The sequence below is a fragment of the Cadophora gregata genome (genome assembly GCF_030347475.1).
Source record: "Cadophora gregata isolate MNR1 chromosome Unknown scaffold_4, whole genome shotgun sequence".
Taxonomy (NCBI): Eukaryota; Fungi; Ascomycota; class Leotiomycetes; order Helotiales; family Ploettnerulaceae; genus Cadophora; species Cadophora gregata.
In genome coordinates this window covers 65386-93008 of record NW_026695927.1, presented here as the reverse complement: position 1 = coordinate 93008, position 27623 = coordinate 65386, and the positions used below count along the sequence as shown (strand labels likewise).

The following is a 27623-nucleotide window of genomic DNA, read 5'->3' as shown; positions in this document are numbered from 1 at the left end:
CTTTCTTCTCTGGGTGACAGCTCTACTTCAAATCAAAACAGTATTATATTCTATCGGACGCCTATTCACCTACCCTCATATTTGCAGTATCAATAAAGGACTCGGCACGAAACTCCACTTCTGTAGGCGGTGACGGCCTTATCGGTCACTTCGAACAACCGCAGCTTCGAGCTATCTGCACACCGCATGGGATTCGAAGATGTTCTCAGAATGTGAGTAGATGTCCTGGAAACAGGAATGATAGTCTTACTATGGGAGCTTCATCTAATAAGGAGTTCTCAGACGCTTCGAGGTTCTTAGCTCAATCACAGTCGCGATTCTCGAACTTCGTACAACCTGATAACGCCGACCCTCTGCCACGAAATCCCAACGATAGATACCGACAAGCCAGCCAGCCCTTACGAAACCAGTCCCGTGGATACTCCTCGCGGCTTGGGAACCCATATCAGTCGACCTCCAACTTCAACTTCACTCGCTACTCTGCTGCAGCCCCAGACGCGCCTTTGTTTCACAGTGCTTTGGATGACTTCCGAGAAGAGGACGATGAGGAGGAACGGGAGAGGGAGACCGCGGATTTCTTTGCTTTGCAGAAGTCAAGGAGGACGTTCGCCCCCATAGCGCGCTTGGACGAGAGCCACGAGACTGACCCGGAGGCGAGTAATGAGTCAGTGGAGACAGCCAAAGATGGTGACGGCAGAGCTACTGAAGACAGGGGAAGAGGGCGGGGGATAAAGAGTAGCTGGACTGGAGGCGGCAGGAGTATGAGAGAAAGAGGACGGACACCAGGGACGATAGGGGAAGAGGGTAGTGACAGGGATGGAGAGAGCTTACAGAGGAGTAGTGAGGCGAGCAGCAGAGGCCGGGGGAGGATGGAGGATGTTGGACTCGAGTCGACGATAGAGGACGATGACCCGCCAGATGACCTGGCTGTGGAAATGGAGGACAGCCCGCCTGCGTTCCAGAATTTCAGATCACCACCCAAGTCTGGACCTATTAGACTACCCACAGACTCTAAACAGAGCCGGCAGGAAAGAGACGCGGAAGCACGTCGTATAGCTGGAGCCGGGATATCGCGACCTGCAAGTTCGATTGAGACTGTCCCTGCTACCATAGCTACGACAATGGCTGAAGCACCGAAACACGACGTTTTCTGGGGATCTCTGTATTTAATATGCCTCGGAGCTTTGTTTGCCACCTTCTTCCTTGTGTTCCTCCATACGGAAACCCCCAGCAAGACTATCGGCGATACGATATACACGACATTACACGCTTCGTTCCACCTCTTTGCCGTCGATACTTTGGTCTCGATCATTGTATCTCTCGTTTGGATTGCCCTGCTGCGGTCATTCGTGAGATCTTTGGTACACTTGATCTTACTATCAGTTCCGGTCATTCTATTTTCATTCTCGCTATACCCATTTGTATCCAGCTACAAGGGAGCTGCGCATGGACACAGTCTTCAGGATAAGGCAATGAGGTGGCTATCTTTCATCCCTGGAATTTTTGCGGTGGTATGGGTGTATACAATTTACAAAGGTCGCCATTCCTTGAACAAGGCAATCGGGATATTAGAGTTCGCCTCGAGGATCCTAGCTGCCAACCCTGCTCTTCTCGGGATGGGATTTGCTACCTTGGGAGCTGTGGTAGTATGGACTTGGGTGTGGCTAGGAATGTTTACAAGAGTATTCCTTGGTGGTCAGCTATCGACATCGGTGACCAGATTTATTATCGACGCGACAAGTTGGTGGTTGGCTGTCTATTTTGTGCTCATGTACATTTGGACATTATCTGTGATCAGCGGAATTCAAAGAGCGACCACAGGTGCCACCGTTTCCCAATGGTATTTTCACCGAAATGCTATTCCAGCACCAGCACCGAGAGAGGTGGTTGTGGCTGCGTTCAGTCACGCAACTTCTACAATCTTCGGTACTATCTGCTTGTCGACATTAATCGCCCTTCTCATTCGGCTCCCTCTTCTGTTACTTCCACGCCGCCTTATGAGCGTCGTAACCATCTTCGCCTACTCTCTGATTCCGACACCAATTGCGGCACTCACCAATCCTTTGACCCTTACCTACGCTGCGATACACTCGCAAGCGCTCCACCCTTCAGCTCGAGGACTAAGTCAAATGACATTCCTCAGTCCTCAAGCTCCTACGACAACACTCACACCGCGTTCTTTCAATGCCCGAAACCATCAAACAACACCTCTCCTCCCGTACAGACTAGCGAAGCTCCTCCTTCACGCAACCAGATTCATCATGGCCATGGCTCTCGGCTTCGGCGGCTGGGTCGCAACAGCTCGCCAATTGAACATAGCAATGCCAGAAGGTGCGGGTATCAGAGGCAGCGCGTACGCCTACGTCGTCGGTCTTGTGGCAAGTTTCATCGGATGGGGTGTCCTTGGTGCGATGGAGGGCGTGTTGAGTGGAATCGTGGACGCAAGTGTGGTCTGCTGGGGAAGCGAGAGAGGCATGGCTGGCGGCGGAGCGTATTGTCTGGAGGCAGGATATCTTTTTGGAGAAGGGAGAGAAAGAGATTTGCCGTAGTCTCTGCACGGATCATGGCGTATTGCGAATATAGGAGTTTGGGAATCCCCCATAGGGAGAGATTTCTGGGAGTAGACTGCATGATTGGTTTGGGGGAGTTTCTGAGCAAGCATCCACAACAGGGCGGCGCGCTTGTGAATTGCATTGTATCAACGTTAGCGTTTTTGAATAATATGATATTTTATAAATTGCCAATCTAAGAACCCGTGTACCGTCTTTAAATAGAAAAAAAGTGATAGCAGCGAGAGCAGCTACCGTTTAGGAGTGGGAGCGCCCAATAAACAAGCATGGCTGCAGATCATCGAATAGCCGACGCGAATCAACTCACCGCTTTTGGCAGTTCCATCAGATTCGGCTTCAAAATCCATCCCACCTCGACAACATCAACAGACACTCAACGCACTCCAAACACTCGAGATTGCGCGTAGATTTCCTAGCGTAAGCTCTCATTAACACTGTCTACAGCTCAGCATGGCACAAAAATGCGTTCACCAGTCGTGTGGGAAGATGTTTACAGATCCAGAGGAGGAGTGCAATTACCACCCAGGCCCTCCAATTTTCCATGAAGGACAGAAGGGTGAGTTCGATACACGACACATTGAATTCAAAGTTTGGTTCTTAAAGGTCTTGTAGGATAGTTACTAACTAGCTTCTCACAGGCTGGAAATGCTGCAAGCCTCGCGTCCTAACCTTCGACGAATTCCTCTCCATCACACCCTGCACAACTGGCAAGCACAGCACAACCGACCTCCCCCCGACGATCGAAAAGAAGCAAGGCGAAGCTGTAGAAATCTCTGCAGAAGTATCCCAACCCCCCTCCCCAGCTCCAGCAGCTCCCCGCGCCCCAGTCGCAGCTCCAGCTCCCCAAGCCCCTCCTACCCCACTACCACCCCCACCAGAGTCCGAGGACGACGAACCCAGCTTGGAGATCCCCAAGGGCAAGATATGCAGACGGAAGGCGTGCGGCTTCCAGTATGAGGGCGCGGAGAGGGAGGGCGAGAAGTGCGTGTTTCATCCTGGGGTGCCGATCTTTCATGAGGGCAGTAAGGGCTATACGTGTTGCAAGCGGAGGGTTCTGGAGTTCGATGAGTTTATGAAGATTGAGGGGTGTCAGACGAAGGAGCGACATATGTTTGTAGGAAGTGGTAAGAAGAAGGGCGGGAATTCTGCGGGAGAGGAGGTCTTGGAGACAGTGAGGTGAGTTTCGACTGCGGATGTCTTTGCTTGAAGAGAGTACTGATATAAGCTATTCACAGACACGACTTCTACCAAACAGCAACCACGGTAATCGCCTCCTTCTTCCTAAAGAAAATCAACAAAGACACCGCCAAGGTCGAGTTCCTCCCAAACGAAATATCCCTCGACCTCATCACAACCGACACCCCACCAAAACGCTACAAAACCACAGTCCCCCTCTTCGGACCAATCGACACCGCGGCCTCCACATTCAAGATCATGGGCACGAAGCTGGAGGTGACCTTTGTCAAGGCGGACGGTAGTTCGTGGCCCGTCCTGAGAAGTGATGAGCAGCGAACGGGAGAGATTATCCAGGTTGGAAGGGCTGGTAGAGCGATATGATTGATATGATCCTCCCTCCCCATTACCGTTGATGTATATATGAGACCTATGAAGAGAAGAGAAGCGACATGGCTGAGTATCCTTGCTTGAGCGAAACTTAGAGGAGTGGAAATAAAAATAAAGAATTATACTACACTGTTACCGACTGTCGGGTTCGCTTAAACTTTCAGATCCTAGGACAACATGCTTCGAATATTGGGATTTGATAGTCCAGGTTGGGAGACCACCCACCCACCCTCTTGCTTAGTGCTGCTACGAAATTCAGGTAGAGAACTATTCCCCGTCTCGTCCGCATGAGGCAGTTGATCTTCTTACGACAGAGCTCAGCTCCTTGAGTGGGACCCGTCCCTCCATTTCCCCCAAGCTCCTTTCCATCTAAGATGTTAGGAATCTCTCTCTGCGGTTTCTACATCACTGTTAAACTTCAAGCACTTAATCCCTCTCGTTGCGAAAAAAGGCGTGGCATTCCACTGTTTCCTTCAGCATGTGCCCCTCTTGCAGGATGGATGGAGCTGTAGGAGCAGGTACTCTATCTGTGAGACTCAAACACTCTGTAATAGTGCTCTGTTGTAGCATATCGTTAGGTCGGAGGTATCTTTATCTTCGAGAAGAAAAGTACCTAGGCGAGTCGACATGAACTGTAGATAGATATGTTTATGCTCATGCTTATGCTCATGATCGATCTGAAGGCAAGTGCAAGTGTAGGTATAGGTATAGGTAAAAGACGAGTGGTAACTTACTCCCCACCCAAAACTTAGTAACTAAATAAAAAGAGAGAATGGGAGGAAGCAACAGAGTATGTTAATTTGTGCTTAACTTGGCAGAGCAGTGAGTTACTTATAAGACCCGTTCTGCTGCCGGTTGTCACTCTCAGCGGAGGCTTGACCGTTAAGGCTGAGATATTTCGAATTCTCTCGCAGCGCAGCTCAGCTGTTTTCAAAGGCGCTTTTCAAACCCGTACCTGTGCAGTGTAGGTATCCTTCATCCAATGTTAACCTCCAATATCATCCACCCATTCCATTCCATTCTGCGTCCCTCTACCGAATTCCACACCTACCTACCTACCTACCTACACCCCAGCTCACCTCCGCTTACATCACATCACTTCACTTCAGTTCACATCACATCACATCACATACAGTAATCCCCACCTACCCTGCATATATGTACCCAACCACACAACCACAAAACACAGCTAGCTAGCTATCATCCTGCTCTACCGTGCAGCCCAAACAATACCCAACGATGTACATACCTCCCTCTCCCTCTCCCTCTCCCTCCCCGACTCAAAATCCCCAATTTAATCCTCTAAGTTCCGCATCTCCACCCCCATTTCCGTCTCTATCCCAGGTCTACATATATACTCAAAAGAGTAACCTTAGCTTATAGTCTCCTTCCTCCCCCTTCCATTTCTTTTAAAACATCCAATCCAATCCAGTTTCCTTGTACATATAGAGAAGCGCCGGTCTCAAATAGGAAACAAGATTCGAAGCAGGGGTTGAGTGAGTGTGCAGTAAGTGTGGGTCAGCAGTGTGGTGTGGTCACTGGTGAGAAAACAAAAAAAAAAAAAAATGCGCCGACAGAGGGTTAAGAGGACGGGAGGGAAGAGACGTGGGGGTGGGGGTGGGGAAATGCGCCGAATGGATGGGATGGGATGGAAAAGAAATGGAACAGAACAGAAAGAATTTAGGGAGGAAGGAAGGGAGGGGGTGTGTGAACAAGGTAGGGTAGGGTAGAATGGGATGGGATGGGATGGGATGGGATGGGATGGGATGGGATGGGATGGGATGGGATAGGATATGATGGGATGGGATGTTGTAATGCAATGTAAGGTAAGGTAAGGATAAAAGGGAGGAAAGGAAAGGGCATTTCTTAGGGAAGAGTAAGTAGGTAGAAGGTTGGTATTATTGGGGGAGGAGGATAGGTTGGGGGAATGAGAGTGTGGTGGGGAAGTGGGGAGGGGTGATGTGAGATGTGAGATGGGGACGGCGGGAGGGGAGAAGGAGATGGAGATGGAGATGGAAAGAAGGAAGGGAGTTTCGGCTTGAAGTTTTGAGTTTTTGAGTTTGGTGTTGTGTATTGGTATTGGTATTGGTATGTTATTCTTCATATGGCGTAGGTAGCATGGTCGTGAATACATGACATGACATAACATGATATACGTTAAGATGTGATATTGTGTTGTGTTGTGTTGTGTCCTTGCGAACAATCAAACAATCAAACAAGTAAGCAAAAGGTATAATGCAAAAATCCCACCAACCCACACACCAAGCGCTATGCAAAAATGTAAATGCAGCTGCAACATCATCGTCGCGTCAATCTCCCGTCCTCCCCCTTCACCCTTTCCTCCCTCCTCCAAGCTCAATACTCCAAGTTAAACTCCTCCATAACCTGCTCATACAACCGATGCTTCTCATCATCCACAATCCCAATACCCATACCCATACCCACACCAAATCCCACACCCACACCCACACCTCGTCCCACCACCAACCCATCAACTCCAAACCCTCTAACTGGCCTCCCAATCTTGACCTCTCCTCCTCCTCCACCCACGTCAGACTCAACAGGAGGTGGCGTCTCATCATCGGAACTCTCGTCCGAACCACTGCTATGCTCATCCGATGTCGAGGATGAAGAATCCGGAGACATAGACCCAATACCTAGAGTTTCGGAGTCGGAACCAGGCGGCGTGCAGGAGAGCATGTAGTCGATTGGATCGTCGACTGTATCCGTATTCACGGGATCGGCGTTACCAGTATTGGCGCTGGTTCCATAGTAGTAGCTTAATGAGCCTTCGCCGATGTCTGATGGTGATGGGTTCGGAGAGTTTGTGGGCTGAGTGTAGGGATATAGAGATCCGACGGTGGTGGAGTGGGGCTTGGAGGAGAAGTAATCCGTCTCTTCTTCGCCCACGATGCCAAGCCAAGACCATTCCACGTCTTTCTGCTCCTTGGTATTCTGGCTCGGACTCTGCTTCTGAGATTGAGTCTGTGGCTGGTTGTATGACCACAGACTATCCGGACTCCAGTAGCTTTGTTCGCTAACGAGCTCTGCTGGTTCTGATTCTAGGAAATAAGCTTCTTCGTCTAAAGTCTTTGATCTTGTCTTCTTGACCGTTCGATGGATCTTCCTGTCACCGATGGGGTTGACGATAATGTATTGTCTGACTTCTGAGAGGAATTTGACGTTCTTCTTTGGTTGGGAGCTACCAAGCGTCGGTATTGACGCGGTGAACTCGACGTGTTGGTGTGATGTTTGGAGATGGGCTAGCGGAGAGTTGTCGCTTAGCGAACAGCCTTGGACTGAAGTAAATGAGAGCGTCGATGACGATGAAGGGACGCTATAGGAAGGTAAAGAGCCACGGCGTAAGATATCGCCTATACTGGGCTTCTTCAAGATCGACGCCGGTGTGGTGGTACATGCCTCCGATTTGCTCTTCGGAGTCCGGACGGCACGTGATGTCGATGAGGATGATAAGGACCGTGGGGGTGAAGTCTCCCATGACCTCGAATTGACGGAGAACGGTCCGTATAGGCATGTGTCATCACAGTGCTTCAGCCTGGTCGTCATTAGTGGCTTGTTCGTACCTTTTGACGGGAGTGCTAGGGGTTTCTCTGTAACGTACCAGTTGATAGTCTGTGGGGACACGGTCTTGAGCCCAAATCGTAACTTTGACCATGTCCTCCACGACGCATTCTCCAGTCGCGAAACTGTGTTATGGCGTTTCCATGAAGAATGATCAAGTAGTGAGATATCTCTCCAGGTCTTGCGCTTGGTCACTAGGTGTTTCCAGGAGGCAGAAACATCGTCTTCTTGCCACTGATGAACAAGGTAGTTGACGTTTTCGCACGGCTGCAAACAAACCACGGAACAATCCCTCGTCTCTGGAACTGTAGATCTCTCGAAAGTTGGAGCCGCATTAGACTGGATCTTCTGATCTGCTTTCGGTGGCTCCGATAATGATATCTCTTCGCCAATCGGGGGTAATGTTTTGAGTGCTCCGAGTCCGATGCCGATTTCTATATTCCCTTCATAGGAAGGAAAGTCGATTGGCGATTCTTTCTTTTCTGAGTCGCGGAATGATTTGAATGTGAATGATGTCTGTATTGAAGTGGTCGATGACGATGCGCTCCTCTCATTTCCATTCTCGCTGTCGCCCCATTGGAAATCGTCGCTGTCGCTGTCGCTCTCCTCGAGGGTATGCGTCAAGGTTCTCCGGTACTCCAGAGTTTGGCATTCTTGCCCATTCTCTGTCACCTCGTATGGGGCGTGATAGAGGACGATATCCTCCCACTCGAAATATTCATCCTGAGGCATGGAGTCGTCCATTTTTGCGGTGAGTCTCCCTCGGTGGAAATCCGTTGAGCGTCACGTGTGGTCCCTGTTTGTTTTTCTTGAAGCCCCTGAGTAGCTTCAATGATCGCGCAGCAACGTTTTCGAAGTGGCTGTCCATGAGATGCGTACATGTCCAAGACGAGGGAATCGAGGGAGGAGATGTTGAAGTTTATAAAGGAGGGTGAGAATGTGTCCGAGTGAGATGTGAGATGATGTTATGTGTTCGGAGGTTTGTTGGGGGACTTTTGGTTTCGGCATCCGAACGTTGAGAGTCGAGACAGGGGCAGGGGCAGAGGCAGAGGCAGAGGGGCTGACAGCGCAGTACTCCCACACTCTTGGCAGGCAGGGAGGCAGGCAGGCAGGGCAGGCAGGGCAGGTCCCTTTGCGCCGCTGCATCGGCCGCCGCACTCCATTCCACTAATACAGTATAAGTACTAATACTCGAGCTCAGCGTCAAATCTCATTTCGGCAGAATGGCAATTGTAGTAAGCGGCTGTACCACCCAGCCAGTGATAATTACAGACACTCTGCCTCGTGATGGACTGGCGAAACTTAGTGTCACATAATCTGAGCGGAGCGCCATTTCGTATGTGGTTCTCGGTACTCAAGTTTCGAATTTGGCTGCCAAATGATAATGTTTGTGAACATCAGCTCAAAACGAAACACAACTGCGACCAAGCTTGGAGTTCCCCGGAAAGACCATCGCGATTCCGGGGTCGCCGCCATCTCTTGCAAAAAATTTGATAGGGTTTTCAAATTCTTCCAAGTCTCTCATGTCTCTCTTCACAGGGCCTGGAGTAGATCGGCAATGTTCTGGAACTCTTCTCCTCGATGGTAGTTGTGATCATCCAAAGACAATCAACATCTGTGAAAGCAGTGTCTAGGATATGCCCCTATCGCCGACACAGGGTCAGAGTCCGGGGTAGCGCTGGTCCTCTTTTTGCCTAGGTTGCAACGGCGTAGTCTTGGCGCACGTGCCTGTATTTGTCTGGCCAACTCGTTCCTCGCTAGACAGACCGCTGTGTCTCGGAGGACAAGAGAGCCAGCTTAGGTCTAAATATTTCCTTCAGCTATCAGAAATGGATTCCTCAGAGAAGTGTCTGTCGACCTATCGAAAGCCACCGATACAAAGATGATAACACACCGAATGAGTCGAAGCTGGTACCACGACTTTCACTTGGCTGTTAACTGCTTCTTCTGGAAGACTACTGGACACCTTTGTGTTGCCAGTGAAAAGCCTCAATCCTTTTGTGCTTCAGCTGAATTCAGCTAGTAGTCAAATACGAGTCGGTAGGTTGAAAGGGCTGAATCTTCTCGAACACAGTCCGTCGTCCTTAGGTAGTACATGTCCGTTCCTATGAGGAATCGTGGTTAAGTACTGTCAATCAAGTTTATCTGGCTTCTTGGTCTTTGTAGGCTTTTATGGCCAATTCGGCGAAGGTTTGAGATGGCTGCTCTATCTCTAGTCCCACTCTATTCCATCTCTAGTCCATGCTTCCCAAGGAGGCGTATCTTACAGGGCAGCTGTAACCGAACGATGGTTGAGACAGATAAAATAGTTCGCATAATTTCAGCCTACATGTTTATCAGCAATCCCGCTTCGTTCAACACTGTTCTCATACAGTCCTAAGGAATGCGGTCAACCTTCCCGGTACGGTATTTCGACTGAAGGTGGAGGAATCAGTGAACGACTACAGAACTCCCTCATATCTGCTATATTTTCTAACAGTTCCATTGTCTTCGGGCGGTATCTGGGGGTAACGTACCGGTAAACAAAATATGTCGACATGTGTAGAAACAGGCGCTGCAAGAGTGCGGTTCAAATACTTGTATTCAAAAGATTATCTTGAGGCAGAATATATCGGGCCCGGCGGACGAACAGTGTTTTAATACCCAGATTGATGTCCTGATGACATATCTTGCTCGTGGTTTACCTCACAAAATGAAAGCGCTTGTCCTGACCTGAATATAAATGGTTTTAAAAAAAGGAGGATTCTCGATCAGGACATCGATATAACTTAAAGTGTTCTTTTAACGGCGATTTGAGGCTTTCTAAACAACGGTCCTCACAAATAAGCCTGCAGTAAAAGATAGATGTCAATGGCGCTGGGGGAGGGTGAGCCGGGGAGCCTTAGTCAGCAGAACTCTCTTCATCATTGGCCGAGAGTTCACCATGCAAAATACATCGAAGCGAAGCATCCTCCTCCTCGGGAACATCTTCAAGCACATGATCGCAAGCACGATTAGGCAGCGCATCTCCTCGCCTTTCATGGTCTCTCCATCGCATATGATTTTGATATTTCCAGTATAGCATTTCTTTATGGTCCCAATCATCTGAGGACCACGGACCATTTCACGACAGGGTGTTCTTTTCCACGATGCTTGCCTCTAGCATTTCCTTGCCTTGGGCAAATACAGTTCTCGCTTGGATCGCAAGCTCTCTTGTTATGCTCGATACACCACTCTCTCCTTTACGATTACTCAAATCCTTTCAAGTCTCCGTGCTCGTTGCGAATGTCGCTCTGTACAGCTTGGCAAAGTTCTGGCTAGGTCAGGTGACCAAGCTCGTCCGAGAGCCATACCTGGTTCGTTACAATCCTTCTTACGAAAATTGGATTTATCGTCTGATACTATTCTCAGGATGAGGTCTTTCATATACCACAAGCTCAAGCTTATTGCAATGGGAGGTACGATATGTGGGATCCTAAACTTACCACCCCACCAGGACTGTGAGTACGAGACCATTCTGAGAGACGCAACCGGAACTCAACTTTGATAGATATATCTTCTCGACTCTATATGCCAAGCTCTCAGCATATGGAAAATGTTCTCCCGCCGTACTGCGATCTTTCAATGTCTTCGCTTTGATCATGGTATTTTCGTACGCCTGCGACTGCAGAGCCCTCATCTCCCGGTCCAGAGCCCGGAATGCAGCAGCTCCTCGAAATTCTTCTATTGCGTTTGGTGTGCAGAACTGGGCGTATGGCCCCCAGCGGATAAATCCAGACGAACTACACACCGCATTGAATATCGCCTTGTTCCCCATACTATTCTTCTTTTCTGGTCTTTTCTACACCGATGTTCTGTCAACTTGCGTCGTCTTGAGAGTGTACCGACTGTTCTTGGAGAGAAGAGGAGCATACCAGAATTCCTCCGAGGGTCTAATATGGCTTTATCTCACAGGCATTGTGTCTCTCTGGATGAGACAGACGAATGTATTTTGGGTTGCTGTATTCATGGGTGGCTTGGAGGTGGTGAGGACGATCGATGCCAACCAGACTCCTGATCCTGGTCCGGATATTGCACCCTACAGGTGGAAAGATATCTGTATCTTTTACTTCAAGCGTTATGGCAATGGCCAGATCCATGATGTGCCACTGGGGGACGCTGGGGTTCATGGTTAATGTTTCTTTGCCGCTCTAGGCTTTCCTCGCTAACTTCTCCCAGATTTCATTCTCTGCGCAGTCAGCGTCGCTGTTGCCGCCGTATTTCACCCTCTCCTTCTTGTAACTCGACTATGGCCTTACATTGGTCTTTTACTCTCCTTTGTCGCCTTCGTGATTTGGAATGGCGGCGTTGTGTTAGGTAAATAAGTTCCGCGCCGTCCGACCTAACTAGATCACTTTGCTAACCGTCACCAGGGGACAAGGCAAACCACGTAGCAACCATCCATATCCCACAGATGCTTTACATTTGGCCATTCATGGCCTTCTTCTCAGCTCCTCTCATCGTTCCAATCGGCCTTTCCTTCCTACATCGCCTCTTCAAACTCTTCTCTCTGCCCCTGTTTCCGCGCCTGGTGTGGCAGTACCTACTCGCAGCGATCTATACAGCTGGAGCGCTAGCTGTGACCCTCGTTATCATCAAGTTCAACACGATCATCCATCCTTTCACTCTAGCGGACAACAGACATTACATGTTTTACGTATTCCGATACACGATTCTCAAGCACCCAATGGTTCGATACCTCCTCGCACCAGTCTACCTGATCTGCGGATTTCTTGTCTACTTAACGCTTTGCGCTCAAAGTACAACCTCTCCAACCACTTTGAAGAAGAAGAGGGAGTCCTCAAAAAACAGCGATGATCAGCCAAGAGCAGAGGAGAAGCCCGCTACAAACACACAGTCAGACGGCCCAACAACGTCATTCGTTCTCATCCTACTCCTCACTACCGCCCTATCACTCATCACAGCACCCCTCGTCGAGCCCCGATACTTCATCATACCATGGGTCATATGGCGACTCAACGTCCCCTCATTACCACCACCACGTCAGGCAGCCTCCTCACCAAAATCAAAGTCGAAGTCAAAGTCAAGAACCGATACAGCACGACAAGAAGAGATATCCCGCAAGATCATCTCCTGGATCAGGTTCTGGGGGTGGGAAGGACATGACTACAGGCTTTGGCTGGAGACGGTGTGGTTTCTGGGTATCAATGCGGCCACGGGGTATATCTTTCTGTATCGCGGGTATGAGTGGAAGCAGGAGCCTGGGAATGTCCAGCGGTTCATGTGGTAACCCTGAACCCTGAACCCTGAACCCTAAGCCGAGCATCGATGGTCGCTGGGGATGTACATTTCTTGTGATATTTAAACATCCATCCTGGGGACGTAGACGTAGACGTGGTTGAATCTCCCGCATTGTAGTCGAGTCTGGCTTAGAGTCTTGTATATTACCAGTTGCGCGATATGTGATCGGACCCTAAACAACATGGTGGACGGAGGATGATCCATTCCGTAAATATAGGTACATACCTAGTAACCTGGCCAGCATGTCTTCCTCTCAAACATTGTGTATGATGGGTTGGTCGAATTGATTGTTTAGCCTCTACAAGTCCAGATAAAACACGCACCATTGTCATCACGAGTCCTCACCAAGCGCTCTTTACGGCGTATAGTCTAGTCATCTCTCTGCTATCGCTATCGCCGTGCGTCTTCTCAGTAGGCAGCCGTGTCCTGGGACGGGGCTCTGGATTTGATGCGCATTTCCAGCCTCTTCAAGACGCAGGCGGGCAATTCACCCGTTGGAGCCAGACGCGTTCATTATGACATGAGCCCGGGCGTGGTTGTCAAGTCCGGAAGAGCGCCTGCTCAAGAAGGTTGGTTTTCTATATGCTGCATGTAAATGCTTCACATGTCAAGGAATCCTTTCACAGGTCAAACGTTCATTTTTATTATCCTTGCTCCACCATGATGTCTTCAAGGACCAGCACGTATATACAAAGCCTAGCAAATGCTAATGCTCCAAAGTAGGAATCATCGTCTAATCTCGCTCAAGGATCCTAAACCCATGCATTCCCGAAATGCATTCAAATCATCATCCACCAACGCCTAATGCCAGGAAATCGTTATGCATAGTACGGAAAAAGGTATAAACAAGCAGAACAAGCGGTCGTCAAGTCGGATAGAGGAAATTGGAAATTTGAGCCCTAGCAACCATACACTCCATGTCGTTTCGATGCCATCACATAGTGAAAGATAGGAAGAGATGAAGGATCCGTAGTCCAACTCGTGAACCCAAGGTACAACGATACTTGGCGTGATCAAATCCCTCATCTCTTTCACATCGAGACAAAGGATTCAGGTATCGTGCCACAAAATACCAGCGAAAGGTTGAAAGAATCAGGGAAGGGGTCCGAAAGTGGAGCGATAGATAGATAGTAAGAGGTGGGAATCGAAGTAAGGGTTAGATTTGGCCTTTGATGTCGACTTTAGCAAAGGCTGCACTTTTAGCAGCCTCGAACAAGCCGCCAGCCTTGCCAGTGAGGAATCGAAGTTCATCGTTCTTCTCTTCAAGCAGGTGTTGGCCATTGTAATCACAGATGAACTGTGCGGCATCGCCGTCGGACTCAAATCCAAGTTCCTCGGTGATAAATCTCAACTTGATATCTGGCTTGTATCTGCGAATTATTAGCACAAGTCTAGAAGCGAGATGTGGATGTGTGGAGGAACATACGCTTTGCATATATTTGACAGAGCAACCAGACGTTCACGAACGACGAACATATCCATGAGGTAGGCACCCATGTTAGGTGTGTCGAGATAGAGCCTGAAAAATCTGTGGTAGTTGCCTAATGCTAAAGCCGAACGCACACCAAGAGCATGCTTGATAGCCTTTTCTTCCTTCTCTGCTGGGGTTAGATCCGCCAAGACGTCATTCAATGCCGTGCGGTTAGATGTGTGAATGAAATACAAGATACGATACGCCTTGAATTCCACCGGGTTGCCTCCCAAATTCTGCGCATAAAGCGCACGAAGCTGGGTTTGACATTGATTATACTCACCAAGATCCCCCTTCTCCAGGGCAATCCGGGCATGGATTTCATACACCGTAACTGTGAACTCGTTCTTGATGCGTTGCACGGTAAGATCTTGTCGCATAGACTTGAACTGGTCGCATATGTAAGAATAGTTGCCCTCTTTCTTCCACTTCTTCTTCAATAAATCAAGGGTTTGTCTCAAAATAGGTTCAGGTCGGACTTGTGATGGGACTGGAGCTGATGTGAGGCGGAAATATTGCTTCTCGAGGACTTTGCACGTTCCGACTACAGGGCCTGATGATGGTTCTGGGGTAGGAGATCGAGCGTAGGTTGGTTTGTAACCGCCATCAAAACGACGAAGGCGCTTCTCCAGGTTCTTCTGGGACTTACTTAATTTCTCCTCCTGAAATGGATGCTGGCGTTTTTCGGTGATACGATCTTCGAAGCGGTTGTTAGCACGCCACGGAGGCATAGGATTGTCATCTCCACCGAGCTCTTGGGATTTTCTCTTCTTCGATAGAGCGTGGTTACCATTGGCATTGCCATTCGCGCCTATCCGCAGATCTAGAGATTCTTGTTTCCATGCCTCGGCCTTTGCCTGTGCCCGCGCGTGGTGTATCATTTGTTGGGGAAGGGGTAGATGGTCCCAGTCGATCGTCTCCAGAGAATTACTATCGGTCGCTGCTGCGATGGTTGTTCTTAGCTGTTCTTCCATCTCTGCTCTAGACACATCGGCAAGGAGGTTATCGTTCTCGAAAGATCTCTGTACGTAAAGCCGAACTGGTGCTGGCCAGTCGATTTTCTTTTTCTCCGCAGGTGGAGGAGCAGGCATCGGCGCGGGTGGAGGCGGAAACTGGGCAGTAGGCACAAGGTGAGGCACGAGGTGAAGGGGCGCTTGGGCGAATGTTTGTCGGACTTGTACGGGATAGTAGGCTGGCGGAGCCGTCCTCTCGTAAGAAGGCATCTTCTGAGGAGTTGGAAAGGGGTGCTGATGTTGAAGGTGATGAAGAGGAGGAAAATCCACGATGCATAGTACGGTTGGTTGTTGGACGACGTTGCCGCTTCGAAATCGACGAGCGATCAAGCGTCGTAAGGCCACAAGGCAGCCACGCCAACGCTGCCATGTCTCCCGGTCAACGATATTATCCGCATTCCAAACAAGCGAGAACGCATGAAGTCCGATGAGACTCCCCTTTGTCCATGTGATAAAAGGATCAATAATAAATCCAAGCGTGTAAAACGAATCTCATTCTACTCAGAAGAAGCATTAGAATCATATCAATCTTCTTGAAGAGGGGTTTGTCGGATTCGTTGTCCTGCATCAGTTGTTCTATCCAGTCCTGGTGCTGATTTTAGTGTGCGCATATAAACATAGACCGGGAGCCCGCCAGATCACCATCTCTCCATCTCCACAAACAGAACTTCCCCAGAACTTCCCGTCCACACCAGACAACCACAAATATGGAACCCAACTCCAAATCCAAAGCCTCTCTCTTCGATGTCTACCTGCGACTCCGCCCGCCACCAGCAGGTCAACCCATCTCCGACCGTTTCCTCACCGTTGAAGAAACATCCGAAGATACAGCACCTACACACATAACCCTTAACCCACCGAACGACAACCGCAGACGCGCAATCGAGAAATTCGCTTTCACGGAAGTCTTCGAGGAGGAATCTACACAGCTTGATTTGTTCCAAGGGACAGGAGTATTACCGCTTGTCGAGGGTGTTCTAGGTCCACAGGGTGGTGAAGGGAGAGATGCGCTGCTTGCTACATTGGGTGTTACAGGGAGTGGGAAGGTATGCAAGATCTTTAACGAATTTATGGTCAGGGAGAACAAGACTGATACGATAAAATACAGAGCCACACAATTTTAGGATCGCGCACCCAACGCGGCATGACCCAACTGGCCCTCGACCTCCTGTTCCGCTCTATCTCCCACAACATTCTCGATCCCAGCACATCGACCTCTCTACACGCAACAGTAGCTGCCTCTGACCCATCCGAGGCACAGGTAATGTCCGCGCAAATGTTCCTCGACACCATGTTTGCCGACCCAGCAGCCGCCTCGCGCGCAAGCTCTAGAGCTCCAACCCCAATGGTAATACATACCCCGTCTTCCAATCTCAACCTGCCACCTCCTCTCCACGCATCCTGTCAAGGTCTATATCCTTCTTTGTCAGGCTCAGACACCGGAAGTCCGAAGAGTATCAGAGTAGTCACAGATACAGATACCGAATCTCGAGTGAAGACGAGAAGTCAGACAAGATGTCGAAACCAAGGTCAAGATCAGAACAAAAGTCAGAATCAGCAAGTTGCCGAATCGAACCCATTAGTTCTGGGACCCCTCTATTCCATTCCATCTTATATGCAATCGACGCTTGCGAAAGCAGTTAGACACATAGCTAAATCTCCACTCAAGGGCGAAACATCCTACATCCCACCTACACCACGACGAAATGTCCTGCAGCGGCCTTTGGCTCTGCCACAAAGTCCAGATATCAGCAGTTTGACAGTGAATGTTGACCCGAACGCTGAATATGCGATCCTTATCTCTATGTACGAGGTCTATAATGACCGGATCTTCGACCTCCTCACACCCGCTATTCCAGGCAAATCCGCAAAAGACTTCCGACGGAGACCCCTCCTCTTCAAATCCACTGAGCAATCACCCGACCGCAAAGTCGTCGCCGGACTGCGCAAGATTATCTGCGGCACTATGAAAGAAGCGCTCATGGTCCTCGAAGCCGGCTTGCACGAGCGTCGAGTCGCAGGCACAGGCTCAAACAGTGTGTCAAGTCGCAGCCATGGGTTCTTCTGCGTGGAAGTCAAGAAGCGGAGAAGGGGGAGGGTGGTCCATCCATGGGGAGGAAGTGCGCTGACAATTGTTGATCTGGCGGGGAGTGAGAGGGCGAGAGATGCGAAAACGCAGGGTGCAACCCTAGCAGAGGCAGGAAAGATCAATGAGAGTTTGATGTATCTGGGACAATGTTTACAGATGCAGTCAGATCTGGCCTCTTCGGCAAAGGTATGCTCTAACAGCTGTCTCCTTGCAAAGGAAACAAGCTTGCTGACTTTATTTCCTGTAGCCTAACCTCGTCCCTTTTCGCCAATGCAAACTCACAGAACTCCTTTTCTCAAATTCCTTCCCATCACCCACGCCCACGCCCTCACACCAAAGTTCCTCCTCCTCATACTACAGCACCCACCACCAAAGCCACCCACCCCCTCGCAACCCCCAGAAAGCAGTCATGATCGTAACAGCCGACCCTCTCGGCGACTTCAACGCCACCTCCCAAATCTTGCGGTATTCCGCCCTCGCGCGTGAAATCACTGTCCCACGAATCCCCTCAGTCAGCTCAACTATCCTCGCCCAATCTACCGCCTCCCACTACTTCTCACCCCGCTCACCACCGTCCGACACGGACCGCTCGACCATGGAAATTGCCGCCCTAGAAATCGCACGTATGTCTGAAGAAATCGACGGGCTTCGCGCTGAGCTGCTTTCTGCTCACCAGGTAAGGCTGGAGATGGACGCGCATCTCGAGAGTATGGCCGAGAGGATGAATGAGCTCGAGATGGAGGTTAGAGAGGAGTGTTATACTGAGATGGAAGTTCGACTACAGGATGAAGTTTCCAGGTGGAAGGCGCAGTGGCAGGCGGAGCAGGATAGGAATGATGAGCATATGGATCGGAAGCTGGAGATCTATACGAGGAGTATTGATGCTGCTGATGTGGAGCCCGTCTATCATGGAAACGGAAATGATGCAGGAGAAGCAGAGGAGGATAAGGAAAACCAACATTCAGGCCCCGGTGAGATCGATAACCTACAGATCGAGAACGAACGCTTAAGAAGAGAAGTCGAGATCCTGAAGCGTGAGCTGGCGTGTAAGAGCCCTAGCAAAGGACAAAATCGGAGTGCGAGGATGCCGCTCAGGGAGAGTAAAGTTGGGAGGGACAGGAGCAACACCCCCGAGGTGGATAGTGATAGGGTGCTAGGTGGTGAAGGGCATGGGATGGGGATGGAGGAGCAGTTCGAGAGGTTGAGTGTTAATGGTGCAGGTGCGAGGGAGAGAAGTCCTACTAAGAAAGTGAAGAAGCTTGTTGCGAGGAAGTGGGATTTGCTTGATGAGGGGGACATGCTTTGATATCCTATATTCTTGTCGGACTGGCAAAATCATTCTTCTTGTATGCAGCAGCCACTTAATTTTTGGATTTAGGAGTAAGAATAGGGGTAGGTGTAGATTTCGGAGGCTGTTTCTCGGGGTTAGGTGCCATGGTTCTTCCTTTCCGTATTCCCATGGAAGGGTTGACTATGAATTTTAATGGGACAAACTCTTTACCTGTTCTCTATTTTTTTTTTGATATCTGATACCAGGAAAATGCAATTCATTGGGTGTCTGGAAATCGACCAGGCCGGACAATAAGGCGAGAGATTTGTTTACATCCACCTGTCACATGCCAACACCCAGCCAGGCTGCTTTAGCCAGGATCTCTACGAAACCACAGCCAGTTCTCAAGTACCTGATAACAACGGAATCATCAGATACTCACAATAGCTATCACATCGTAGCTTAATCGATTCAAATGCGTCGTCAAGTACTTTATTAGGGAAGTAAATAGGGTTCGAGGCGTATTCTCGCTTGTTTAAATGGTATTTCTGCCTTAGGCAAGGATCGACAAGGGTTACAGGACACTGAGGACAGGCCTTATGCCGGTAGCGATCTTGCAGTGGAGTGAACGGGTGGCGGTCCTGGAGGAGGACATCGGATGGTGGACTTCGAATCTCTAAACTCGCTACCCAAGATTTCCATCACTCTCATGGAATGAGCCCAGACCCACTGGAACACGAATCGCTGGAGGACAAGCCCGACCACCTCGTTTGATATCATCAAACACCAACAGCCACGTACAACAGCCATCAAACGCCAATAGAGTAGCCACGTACTCTTCACTAACCTATAGAGTCGCGTCTCTATCCTCTCCTCACACCAGACCACCACCCACGAATGACTCTCGCCCCTACCGCCGCAAGAACACCAGAAACCCGCCTCCACAATGGACGCCCTGATCACTACAACGGGCCGACCTTAGCCGGTCCACATCCTACTGCCCTTTAAAACCTCCTGTGTCTGTCTCCTTGCGCAGATCGCTGAACTCTCTTTCTTGGTTCGTAAAGGCAAACACTTCTATGTCCTCTCTTCTCCTCGGTCCGTACTGCTTCACGATATACACAGGAAGCTAGGCTTCCGAATAGGTCTGGCAATACACGAACACATGGTGTTGGGGATTTGTTCATTTATCAACTTTTTATTCATTTGCAGAGGGACAAGAAACCATATTGAGTTGATGATGCTTTCTCCAAGCCTCACTATCAATATTTGTCCATACGCCCTGTTCCCTATTCCCATACCGTTAAAACTCCACGCAAGAATTACCACAACCTTTCCTTTCTTTCACTCTGTCTCCATTCTATTCCTCTATCCCAAACCCCATTCATCACAAGAACCCCAACCTCCCAAAAAACCCCCCCTTCCTCTCCCCATCACTAGACCTCCTCCTCCCGCTCCCGCTTCCCTTCTCCCAACTCCCATCCATATCCATGGACGACCCCCCTTCCGACGAGCCCTTCCCGGACTCCTCCCCGCCCTGGTACTTCTCCTCCCTGCTCCCATCCGCATACTCTATATTATCATACAAGCCAGACTTCTCCAGGTCCTTGGCGTCGAAACTGCTGGATTTCTGGCGAGACGACGAGTAGCGGCCCAGGAACGATCGACGACTGTACGTCCGGGAGAGGTCGTCGTCCGGCGCGGACATGGACGCGTTCGGGGAGGTGTCCGCTTCGGGGTGAGGGAGGGTGGTGTTCCTGTCTGTGGTGGTATGTAAATACCAGTTCTTGGATCCAAAAACAAGCAAGGTATTTGGGATTCCAGGCAGTAGTGCATGGGGAGGGAGACAGACCTATTGATAATGGTTCGGGAAATCCTGTGTCTTTCCCCAGGGAATTCCTTTCCGCCGCCGGGGCATCTTGGATGTGGTTATTCATGACTGGGTCGAATGTATGTGCTCTCTTTAAGTGGCTTCTGTAGTTCGAGGGTGGTAGTTCTAGGTCTTCGGAGCTGTATTCGAAGGTGACTGGTCTCATGGTCAGCGACCGCTGCAGTCTGCCGTACATGGCCATGATGGTAATGGTGTTAATGGACTGGAAATTGGGAGAACGAAACAGTAAGAGAGGTGGAATGTGACTTTCTATATTTCTCACTTGAGAAACAAAGAGATATTTGTTGGAAGGTCCATTGATGGCTAGACTCAGCACGCCTACTAGACACCCAAGCTTGACTGTGTTTATCATGGCTTGATGCACTTTGCAGTCATTTGGTTGCGTGTAAGTCGACCTCAAAGCGCTTAGTGATACATTTGGAGGCGCTTACAGACTACAACTATTGACTGATGTAGACGATTCCTAAAGGAGAAGTGAAACTCACCGAAAATAGAAATTGGAAGTTCGGAAGCGAGGTGAGTTGGTGCTAGGATGATTGTTCGTCCAAAGAAGTCCAAGGGCATTACCAGCATATATATATATATATATCTCCCCATTGTCTTCCTCCAAGGGCAGGCACCCACCCCCAGCCCCAGCCCAGTCCAGCCCAGCCTTGGACGGCAAGGAGTGCCGAAGTGCCGTTACCCGCAGCCAAGCACGCAGCCTTGCGACGCTCTAACCAATGACACAGCCGCTGCTGCACAATGATCATCTCACTTGCTCTTGAGTTTACTCACCGCCCATTTCTGCCGGCACTCAGTTTCGGAATGGGCAGAACGAAGGCGGTGAGCTTAAATTTACCTATTCCCAACACAAGCATACGACATCACAGCGACTCTCAGATCAACAAAATCGTCGCTTCAAACTTCGATACCACTATACTGATACGGATCATCTTCTAAAAATGGCAGAACCTTCGTCAGAATTGAGGAGTGCTGACGAAAACAACACGGCTCTTAAAGATCCGGTCGCAACTTTTCACAAGATGCAAGAGCTTCTCAAGGCTAAGAACGACACATCCAGATTCGTTGGTCTTGCTCTTCTCAAAACAGTTCTAGATAATGGTCAACTCATCAACGATCCGCAAAAGCTTCGCGTCCTGTGGGAAGCGTTATCTCTAAAGTTTTTAGATCGGCTTCTTCGAGCCCAGCAAAATGAGAAAGTCAGCAAGGCAGACGCGAAGGACATGGTTGACTTGGCAGTAGCCGTCCTTCACACCTTCTCTATCCTGTTACCAGAAGAATCTCGGAGAGAGAAAAGACTGACCGCACGGACAGCTCCTCTTATAAAAGCACTGACTCAGAGGTTTGTCTCCACCCAAGGTTTATCAAGACTTCGGCTAACCAGAAGTAGTCCCCCAGAGACCACGAAGCTTATTCTGCAAACTATTTTGACCATCGTCAGCCAGCGCGAGGGTGCTTTGGAGTTTCTAGCAGTAGAAGATCTGTCTCCGTTGATTGAGATCTCCAATCAGCACCCTCTCGTGCTCGAAATCTTTAGCTTCGCTTGGACAAATGCATCTACTGTCACTGCAGAAGTCGAGGCTGTCAGAAAGAGCATCAATCAAGTGATTCCAGCAATGATCGTTAACTTCAAGGGGACCGATGCGGTGACTTTCATCGATTTTGTTGGAAACATGCTACCTAAGCTGGAGCCAAAAGTGAGTCTTATTCCTGCCTTCACGGTAGCTCGTGTACTAACAAGCTCAGGCTATCCCTCGAAACCCCAAGTGGTTAGCACCTCTGATCCTGATGTTGCGGAAACTTGTTGCAAGTAAGCCTACCGCAGCTGGAAGAGCAGCATATACCCAACTCGCAGCGGCTCTGTTGCAGACGTATCCCGTTACTTGTCCCTCCATGCTGTTCAAGCACGATGCTGCTGGCAACTCGGATAGCAAGCCTTTTTCCTACTTGCTGGTCAATCTCCTGCTCATTGATGTCCGCTCTTCGTTCCCCTCTTTACTTGCGAAGTTGAACAGCGAAGAATATCCAGCGATATCTCAACGGTTAGCTGCCGCTTTTGATGTCATCTCAAGCTTCATCGGGTTTCTTGTCCGAAGTCTTGACGATGAAAGCTTCTCGGCATTTAGCATGACCCCTGACCTACTATTGAAACTCCGGAAAGATATTGCTGAAACAATGTCACTCAACATCGAGTATCTTCGCGACAGATGGGATGCTTCTATTGCTGGCGCTTCTGGCCTGCATCCATCGGCTCGAACTGGAACCGCCGCGACATCCGAGGGCACCAGACTTACTCTGACTTGGGAATCTATGAAAGACAATGTCAACTCGGACCCGCTTATTTTAGCCGGGATCAGGGCCCTGGCGATATGGATTCGCGAGGATGAGAACGAGAATCTTCGCAACGAAACCGCAGGTCTTATGGATATGTATATGGAACTCTACAAATCTAGCTCACAAGGCACGCTTGATTTCCGCTATCCAATTCTGCTTGCTTTGGAAGCTGTCATGGTTACCGAGGAAGGGATCGATGGATTTCTGGGCCAAGATGGGTGGCAAGTGCTAGTTGAAGACCTCAGATCGATTCTTAAGTCTACGACGGAGCACAGTACTCTTAACAATCCTTCTCCTGATGCCAGTCGAGGACTTCAAATTGTCCGAGTCTTGCTTGCTATCATTGACCACGAGGCCACGTCTTTCCCACGCGAAGACTGGATGGCTATCGTCACAACAACAACATCTATGCAGGTTCTTGCATCAACAACCTCAGCTGTTGTTCTCGAGTTCCACACTGCCATGTTACAACTCTCATCGGCACTTCTCTCCAAGTCATCTGGTGGAATGACGAAGCGCTATGTTACGAGTATACCAGCTCTCTGTGGACTTGTGGAGCAGCTGAAAGCCGTTGTCAAGAGCTTGGATGACAAGGTCGAGTCAAGCGAACTAATTGGACTACTGGATGATGTTGCCCTTGATCTGGAGAATCTGCGATAAGCGAATCTATGCAGAGTAGTATAGACAACACGAATGGAAGAAGATCTCGGGAACCGATCCCCTAAAACGCTAACATCCGGGCTAACGCAACCTCTCTGCAAGCTCAAAAACCCCCGGCTGGGTGTTTCCAATACACACTCCTCAAGACTCCTCTTCCCAACCCGAGAAGAATCAAATGGAACGAGTCTCGCACGCTCTGCCGGTAAGAACCTGGGTCAGCCTTACGGACAAATGGTCATTTAGCCAGTTCAAAATCTCTGTACAGCGTGCGCGCAATTCGCGTGCCGGATTTGGGCGCTCTTTGAGATTGAGAGAATTGTGAAGGGCAGGTTTACGGATATAGTGAAGCAGGTAATGGCATAGTCCTAGGAGGTATCCAGACCTGGCAGCGCCGACTCTGTGGGGGTCCAGGGTAGTATACAGTCCACGTTCCCTCAGACTTAGAAAGAACACGGGTTTTTTGACTCTTATTTCAGAAGACTCTAAATATCGATACATTGTGTGATACTTGAACCGGTACTGCCCACCAATATAAATGGTATCATTGCAACAAACCACTACGCGCGCTGAGCAAGTTCGTAATCAAACAGTCTCGATGTATCTCCGCACCTCCCTTTTTGAAAGTCAGCACTGCATTTTCTCACACTACGGAAACACTCATGAGGGGGGACGTACCAATCTGTCACAGCTTCGTCCCACAAGCGAATCTCGTGCTCTCTCGTCCCACCATAATGCTCTACGAACTCATCGCCGAAGACTTCTCTGGCCACGCTCTCGGGTCTCATGAACCTCTCTGTTGCCTCTTTCAGACTCTTAGCAAGTCTTACGCCTGGGTCTGCCTTCCCGCCGACATCTTGTCCCTTGCCAAGAGGCGGTTGCTTGATCTCGAGCTTCATCTCCACGCCTCTCCAGCCCAGTGCTAGAATAGCAGCCAACACGTAAAATGGATTCGCGTCTGCTCCTGGGACGCGGACCTCGAATCGCGTCGCTCCTGGCTTGGATGTTGGTGGTGCGATCAATCGGATTGATGCCGCGCGGTGCTCTAGACCCCAGGAGACGGTGACGGGAGCCCAGAAGTTCTCCACGAGGCGCTTGTAGGAGTTGACGGTAGGTGCTACGAGAGGCATGATATCTGGGAGACCCTCGAGGAGTCCAGCGAGGAAATGTCGGCCCATGTCTGACAAGTTCTCGATGTCTTTCCATTCCGCCTTTGTGTCCTTTTGCTCGCGGAAGAATAGGTTCTTGCCGTTCTGATCGACGATTGATACGTGCATGTGTCCACTGTTTCCTGGAAGGCCTTGTCTCGGTTTCGCCATGAAACAAGGTGTGATTCCATATCCCGATGCTATCGACTTGACGACATACCTGCTTCAATTAGAGGTATCCTGTAAAAGGATAAGAAAAGTAGTCACTTGAACAGTCCAGCCTTATCTGCCATCTGCTGAATCTCTCCAAAGGATAACGCAGCCTCGAAGACTCCAGGTCCGCTCTCGGTATGCCAGCCCTCAATTCCACAGTTGAACTTCTCGCAAGCATCGAATATGCCATAGTAGTAGTCCTTATTCTGTACAGGTCGTGTTAAACTGTACCCGAACATGCCTTCGGTCAAGGAAGGGAGAGTATTAACAGGATTGTCTCGCAGAAACGTGGAAGTAGACGAGGAATTTCGCTCGGAGACCGGTCCGCTCGAGTTCTCAGACGGAACCTTGAATTGGAAGAATTCATACTCGGCTGGTAGCAATAGTTAACACCTCAGAAGACGCCTGCTAGACTTCAAACATACCTCCAGCCATGGCACCATATCCCTTCTCATGTAGTTTGTCCACAGTCGTCTTCAGCAAGCCTCTTGGGCATGCGCTCACCGGCTCTCCGGAGTCTGGGTCCTTGAAGTAGATCAAGAAGAAGGGCACATTGTCCTCCCAAGGTATCCTCCTGAAGGTGCTCAGGTCGGGAATAGCAATGAGATCGTGGTAACCGTTCTCGGCATTGCTGATCTTCAATTCCTTGAAGTAGGTCTGGTCATGCATATCCCATCCAAAGACCACAGAGCAAAATCCAAAGCCTTCTTTGGCGATTCCCAGGAACTTCTTCTTGGATATCAGCTTACCCCGCAGAATACCATCGACGTCAACTCCTGCGAGCTTGACCTTGGTGTCATTCTCCAGAAGCTTCGGCAGTGACTCAATTGTGACCTCTTGTTCTGACATTGTGTCCTGAAGCTTTGAAAGTTGGATTGGGTCTTCAAGGAGCTCTGTCTTAAGGAGCACCAAACAGGAGCCCGTCGTGGTCAACCAGATTGCGACAGTAGCTGTTAGATAAGAGCTACCAGCCACGTGATTTATCTGCTCACCGCCTTTCAGGCCCCTTGGTAATTTCTGCCCTCCAAAAATACTGCCCCGCAAAAAATAAATCCAACTTGAGTGCATTCCTTTGCTGTGCCAGTCTATCTAATTGCGCATACCGAGTATAACCACAATGGGTAAGACACGAACTGAAGCATCGCGCGCAGAGCGCAAGGCAAAGAAACGTGCTGTCGAAGATACAATCCCAGATGTGCCCGAGTCGTGGACTCCAGAACCCGAGGCGGAGACAAGCAAATCGACCGAAAAGGACTCGAAGAAAAGGAAGCGGGATGGGGACGAGGATGGCAATATAACGAGGGGAGAAAAGGAGAGCAAGAAGGAGAGGAAGAAGAGGAAGAGAGAGGCAGAAGCAAGTGAGGAGGCGAACATCGGAAATGTTCTGGTGGAGGTCAGGAAAGACAAGAAGGCAAAGAAAGCGAAGAAGGAGGAGGAAGCTACTGAGTCGGAGAAGACGGAGCATGCCGATGCTCCTGGGGACCTGGATTTGGAAAGCAAAAATACACCTGTTGTTGATACCCCGAAGAAGTCCAAGAAGGAGCGAAAAGCAGAGCGCAAGGCCAAAGAAGCTATCGAAGCCGCCGCTACGAGTGGTATAGCAACCACGAAATCCGAAACAACTGCAAATGTAGCCTCCGAAACGAACGGGTCGACAGAAAAGGTTGCCGATACGAGTGACGAAAAGGAAGGGAAGAAGTCCAAGAAGAATAATCGCAACCGCGAGAAGAAGCGCAAAGGCACAAATGCTACCCAGCCTACCAATGGGGATGCCGTAGACGATAATGGAAGCTCGAAAGCGGCGAGATTTATTGTCTTTGTTGGTAGGAATCCCCTAGGAAAATGTCCATTTCATTTGCGACCTTTCGCTGACAAGTAGGTTACAGGCCAGCTCCCTTTCACCGCAACCAAGGAGTCGGTTGAAAAACACTTTGCTTCCATAAAGCCGAAATCTGTGCGTGTCCCTACAGAAAAAGGCCAAGCAGGAAAGGCAAAAGGGTTTGCTTTTGTTGAGTTCGAGGGGTACGACCACATGAAGACTTGCCTGAAGCTTTTCCATCACTCCTTGTTCAGCGACGGCATAAGCGCAGCGAGAGAAATCAACGTAAACTTAACGTGAGTCTCTCCGTCCCGAAATCAATTGACTTGTGTCAGAGGATGCTAATTTGGCGATCAACAGGGCTGGAGGTGGTGGCAATACCAAAGAGAGGAAAGGGAAGATTGAGGAGAAGAACCAGAAACTGGATGAGGAAAGAGTTCGCCGCAGACAAGAAGAAGAGAAAGCCAAACTGACCAAGCGAGCGGAAGGCGCGAAGAAAGATCTCATTGACGAGAGTGCCATCCATCCTAGTCGGAGGGGCCGAGTTCCTATCACGAAATGACATTTTTATGTACATTAGAAGCAAACCCAGCTTGTACAATTCTTGAAAGAATCTTCAAGGTTTTGAGGCAAGGCTTAGGATAACAGAGCCACGAAATGAAACATCAATTACCGAACGAGATAATTGTCAAGAACAGCCTGCGCGCTGTACCTGATCTA

The 27623-nt window shown here is 49.6% G+C and overlaps 10 protein-coding genes across 10 annotated transcripts; 6 read left to right on the top strand and 4 right to left on the bottom strand.

Annotated features, from left to right (window-relative positions):
• Positions 1 to 251: 251 nt before the first annotated feature.
• Positions 252 to 2549, top strand: ONS95_009734 (uncharacterized protein; the record flags this gene model as incomplete). The annotated part of the gene is made up of 1 exon (XM_058503292.1): positions 252 to 2549. The coding sequence occupies one exon, from the start codon at positions 252 to 254 to the stop codon at positions 2547 to 2549; it is 2298 nt and encodes a 765-aa protein (XP_058360004.1).
• A 383-nt stretch (positions 2550 to 2932) lies between these two features.
• Positions 2933 to 4252, top strand: ONS95_009733 (uncharacterized protein). Its single transcript, XM_058503291.1, has 3 exons — positions 2933 to 3126; positions 3209 to 3746; positions 3806 to 4252. Exons 1-3 carry the CDS (start codon positions 3021 to 3023, stop codon positions 4125 to 4127), a joined length of 966 nt encoding a protein of 321 aa, XP_058360003.1. The 5' UTR covers positions 2933 to 3020; the 3' UTR covers positions 4128 to 4252.
• Positions 4253 to 6124: 1872 nt separating this feature from the next.
• Positions 6125 to 10507, bottom strand: ONS95_009732 (uncharacterized protein). Its single transcript, XM_058503290.1, has 3 exons — positions 10232 to 10507; positions 7756 to 10178; positions 6125 to 7689 (listed from the first exon to the last, which is right to left on the bottom strand). The coding sequence occupies exons 2-3, from the start codon at positions 8457 to 8459 to the stop codon at positions 6489 to 6491; spliced, it is 1905 nt and encodes a 634-aa protein (XP_058360002.1). The 5' UTR covers positions 8460 to 10178; positions 10232 to 10507; the 3' UTR covers positions 6125 to 6488.
• Positions 10508 to 10660: 153 nt separating this feature from the next.
• ALG10 (glucosyltransferase) lies at positions 10661 to 15756 on the top strand. Its single transcript, XM_058503289.1, has 6 exons — positions 10661 to 11050; positions 11106 to 11194; positions 11245 to 11864; positions 11913 to 12050; positions 12107 to 13564; positions 13719 to 15756. Exons 1-5 carry the CDS (start codon positions 10844 to 10846, stop codon positions 12982 to 12984), a joined length of 1932 nt encoding a protein of 643 aa, XP_058360001.1. The 5' UTR covers positions 10661 to 10843; the 3' UTR covers positions 12985 to 13564; positions 13719 to 15756.
• ONS95_009730 (uncharacterized protein) lies at positions 13617 to 15756 on the bottom strand. Its single transcript, XM_058503288.1, has 2 exons — positions 14422 to 15756; positions 13617 to 14365 (listed from the first exon to the last, which is right to left on the bottom strand). Exons 1-2 carry the CDS (start codon positions 15687 to 15689, stop codon positions 14152 to 14154), a joined length of 1482 nt encoding a protein of 493 aa, XP_058360000.1. The 5' UTR covers positions 15690 to 15756; the 3' UTR covers positions 13617 to 14151.
• A 184-nt stretch (positions 15757 to 15940) lies between these two features.
• On the top strand, positions 15941 to 19112 carry ONS95_009729 (uncharacterized protein). The gene is made up of 4 exons (XM_058503287.1): positions 15941 to 16525; positions 16588 to 16827; positions 17149 to 17754; positions 17816 to 19112. The coding sequence occupies exons 1-4, from the start codon at positions 16187 to 16189 to the stop codon at positions 18872 to 18874; spliced, it is 2244 nt and encodes a 747-aa protein (XP_058359999.1). The 5' UTR covers positions 15941 to 16186; the 3' UTR covers positions 18875 to 19112.
• Positions 19113 to 19453: 341 nt separating this feature from the next.
• On the bottom strand, positions 19454 to 21289 carry ONS95_009728 (uncharacterized protein). Its single transcript, XM_058503286.1, has 3 exons — positions 21215 to 21289; positions 20691 to 21124; positions 19454 to 20599 (listed from the first exon to the last, which is right to left on the bottom strand). Exons 2-3 carry the CDS (start codon positions 21079 to 21081, stop codon positions 20226 to 20228), a joined length of 765 nt encoding a protein of 254 aa, XP_058359998.1. The 5' UTR covers positions 21082 to 21124; positions 21215 to 21289; the 3' UTR covers positions 19454 to 20225.
• Positions 21290 to 21346: 57 nt separating this feature from the next.
• On the top strand, positions 21347 to 23726 carry ONS95_009727 (uncharacterized protein; the record flags this gene model as incomplete). The annotated part of the gene is made up of 3 exons (XM_058503285.1): positions 21347 to 22074; positions 22123 to 22429; positions 22479 to 23726. Exons 1-3 carry the CDS (start codon positions 21674 to 21676, stop codon positions 23724 to 23726), a joined length of 1956 nt encoding a protein of 651 aa, XP_058359997.1. The 5' UTR covers positions 21347 to 21673.
• A 513-nt stretch (positions 23727 to 24239) lies between these two features.
• Positions 24240 to 25991, bottom strand: ONS95_009726 (uncharacterized protein). The gene is made up of 4 exons (XM_058503284.1): positions 25510 to 25991; positions 25139 to 25457; positions 24402 to 25091; positions 24240 to 24339 (listed from the first exon to the last, which is right to left on the bottom strand). The coding sequence occupies exons 1-4, from the start codon at positions 25931 to 25933 to the stop codon at positions 24309 to 24311; spliced, it is 1464 nt and encodes a 487-aa protein (XP_058359996.1). The 5' UTR covers positions 25934 to 25991; the 3' UTR covers positions 24240 to 24308.
• Positions 25992 to 26175: 184 nt separating this feature from the next.
• ONS95_009725 (uncharacterized protein) lies at positions 26176 to 27598 on the top strand. The gene is made up of 3 exons (XM_058503283.1): positions 26176 to 26907; positions 26971 to 27199; positions 27264 to 27598. The coding sequence occupies exons 1-3, from the start codon at positions 26202 to 26204 to the stop codon at positions 27463 to 27465; spliced, it is 1137 nt and encodes a 378-aa protein (XP_058359995.1). The 5' UTR covers positions 26176 to 26201; the 3' UTR covers positions 27466 to 27598.
• The last annotated feature ends 25 nt before the right edge of the window (positions 27599 to 27623 follow it).

What these genes read in the sequence shown, in the direction of transcription:
- ONS95_009730 (XM_058503288.1), bottom strand. Translation starts at nt 15,689, where the DNA reads ATGCCTTCTTACGAGAGGACGGCTCCGCCAGCCTACTATCCCGTACAA. An exon ending in CTGTCAAATATATGCAAAGC is followed by an intron (nt 14,366 to 14,421) that starts GTATGTTCCTCC and finishes AATAATTCGCAG; the next exon opens with ATACAAGCCAGATATCAAGT.
- ONS95_009732 (XM_058503290.1), bottom strand. Translation starts at nt 8,459, where the DNA reads ATGGACGACTCCATGCCTCAGGATGAATATTTCGAGTGGGAGGATATC. An exon ending in TCCCCACAGACTATCAACTG is followed by an intron (nt 7,690 to 7,755) that starts GTACGTTACAGA and finishes AATGACGACCAG; the next exon opens with GCTGAAGCACTGTGATGACA.
- ONS95_009733 (XM_058503291.1), top strand. Translation starts at nt 3,021, where the DNA reads ATGGCACAAAAATGCGTTCACCAGTCGTGTGGGAAGATGTTTACAGAT. An exon ending in TTTCCATGAAGGACAGAAGG is followed by an intron (nt 3,127 to 3,208) that starts GTGAGTTCGATA and finishes AGCTTCTCACAG; the next exon opens with GCTGGAAATGCTGCAAGCCT. An exon ending in GAGGTCTTGGAGACAGTGAG is followed by an intron (nt 3,747 to 3,805) that starts GTGAGTTTCGAC and finishes AGCTATTCACAG; the next exon opens with ACACGACTTCTACCAAACAG.
- ONS95_009729 (XM_058503287.1), top strand. Translation starts at nt 16,187, where the DNA reads ATGGAACCCAACTCCAAATCCAAAGCCTCTCTCTTCGATGTCTACCTG. An exon ending in CTAGAGCTCCAACCCCAATG is followed by an intron (nt 16,828 to 17,148) that starts GTAATACATACC and finishes TCTCCACTCAAG; the next exon opens with GGCGAAACATCCTACATCCC. An exon ending in ATCTGGCCTCTTCGGCAAAG is followed by an intron (nt 17,755 to 17,815) that starts GTATGCTCTAAC and finishes TATTTCCTGTAG; the next exon opens with CCTAACCTCGTCCCTTTTCG.
- ONS95_009725 (XM_058503283.1), top strand. Translation starts at nt 26,202, where the DNA reads ATGGGTAAGACACGAACTGAAGCATCGCGCGCAGAGCGCAAGGCAAAG. An exon ending in GAGATTTATTGTCTTTGTTG is followed by an intron (nt 26,908 to 26,970) that starts GTAGGAATCCCC and finishes AGTAGGTTACAG; the next exon opens with GCCAGCTCCCTTTCACCGCA. An exon ending in GAAATCAACGTAAACTTAAC is followed by an intron (nt 27,200 to 27,263) that starts GTGAGTCTCTCC and finishes GGCGATCAACAG; the next exon opens with GGCTGGAGGTGGTGGCAATA.
- ALG10 (XM_058503289.1), top strand. Translation starts at nt 10,844, where the DNA reads ATGCTTGCCTCTAGCATTTCCTTGCCTTGGGCAAATACAGTTCTCGCT. An exon ending in TCGTCCGAGAGCCATACCTG is followed by an intron (nt 11,051 to 11,105) that starts GTTCGTTACAAT and finishes TACTATTCTCAG; the next exon opens with GATGAGGTCTTTCATATACC. An exon ending in CTTACCACCCCACCAGGACT is followed by an intron (nt 11,195 to 11,244) that starts GTGAGTACGAGA and finishes CAACTTTGATAG; the next exon opens with ATATATCTTCTCGACTCTAT.
- ONS95_009726 (XM_058503284.1), bottom strand. Translation starts at nt 25,933, where the DNA reads ATGTCAGAACAAGAGGTCACAATTGAGTCACTGCCGAAGCTTCTGGAG. An exon ending in ATATGGTGCCATGGCTGGAG is followed by an intron (nt 25,458 to 25,509) that starts GTATGTTTGAAG and finishes TATTGCTACCAG; the next exon opens with CCGAGTATGAATTCTTCCAA. An exon ending in GATAAGGCTGGACTGTTCAA is followed by an intron (nt 25,092 to 25,138) that starts GTGACTACTTTT and finishes TAATTGAAGCAG; the next exon opens with GTATGTCGTCAAGTCGATAG.
- ONS95_009728 (XM_058503286.1), bottom strand. Translation starts at nt 21,081, where the DNA reads ATGATAAACACAGTCAAGCTTGGGTGTCTAGTAGGCGTGCTGAGTCTA. An exon ending in TCCCGAACCATTATCAATAG is followed by an intron (nt 20,600 to 20,690) that starts GTCTGTCTCCCT and finishes ATACCACCACAG; the next exon opens with ACAGGAACACCACCCTCCCT.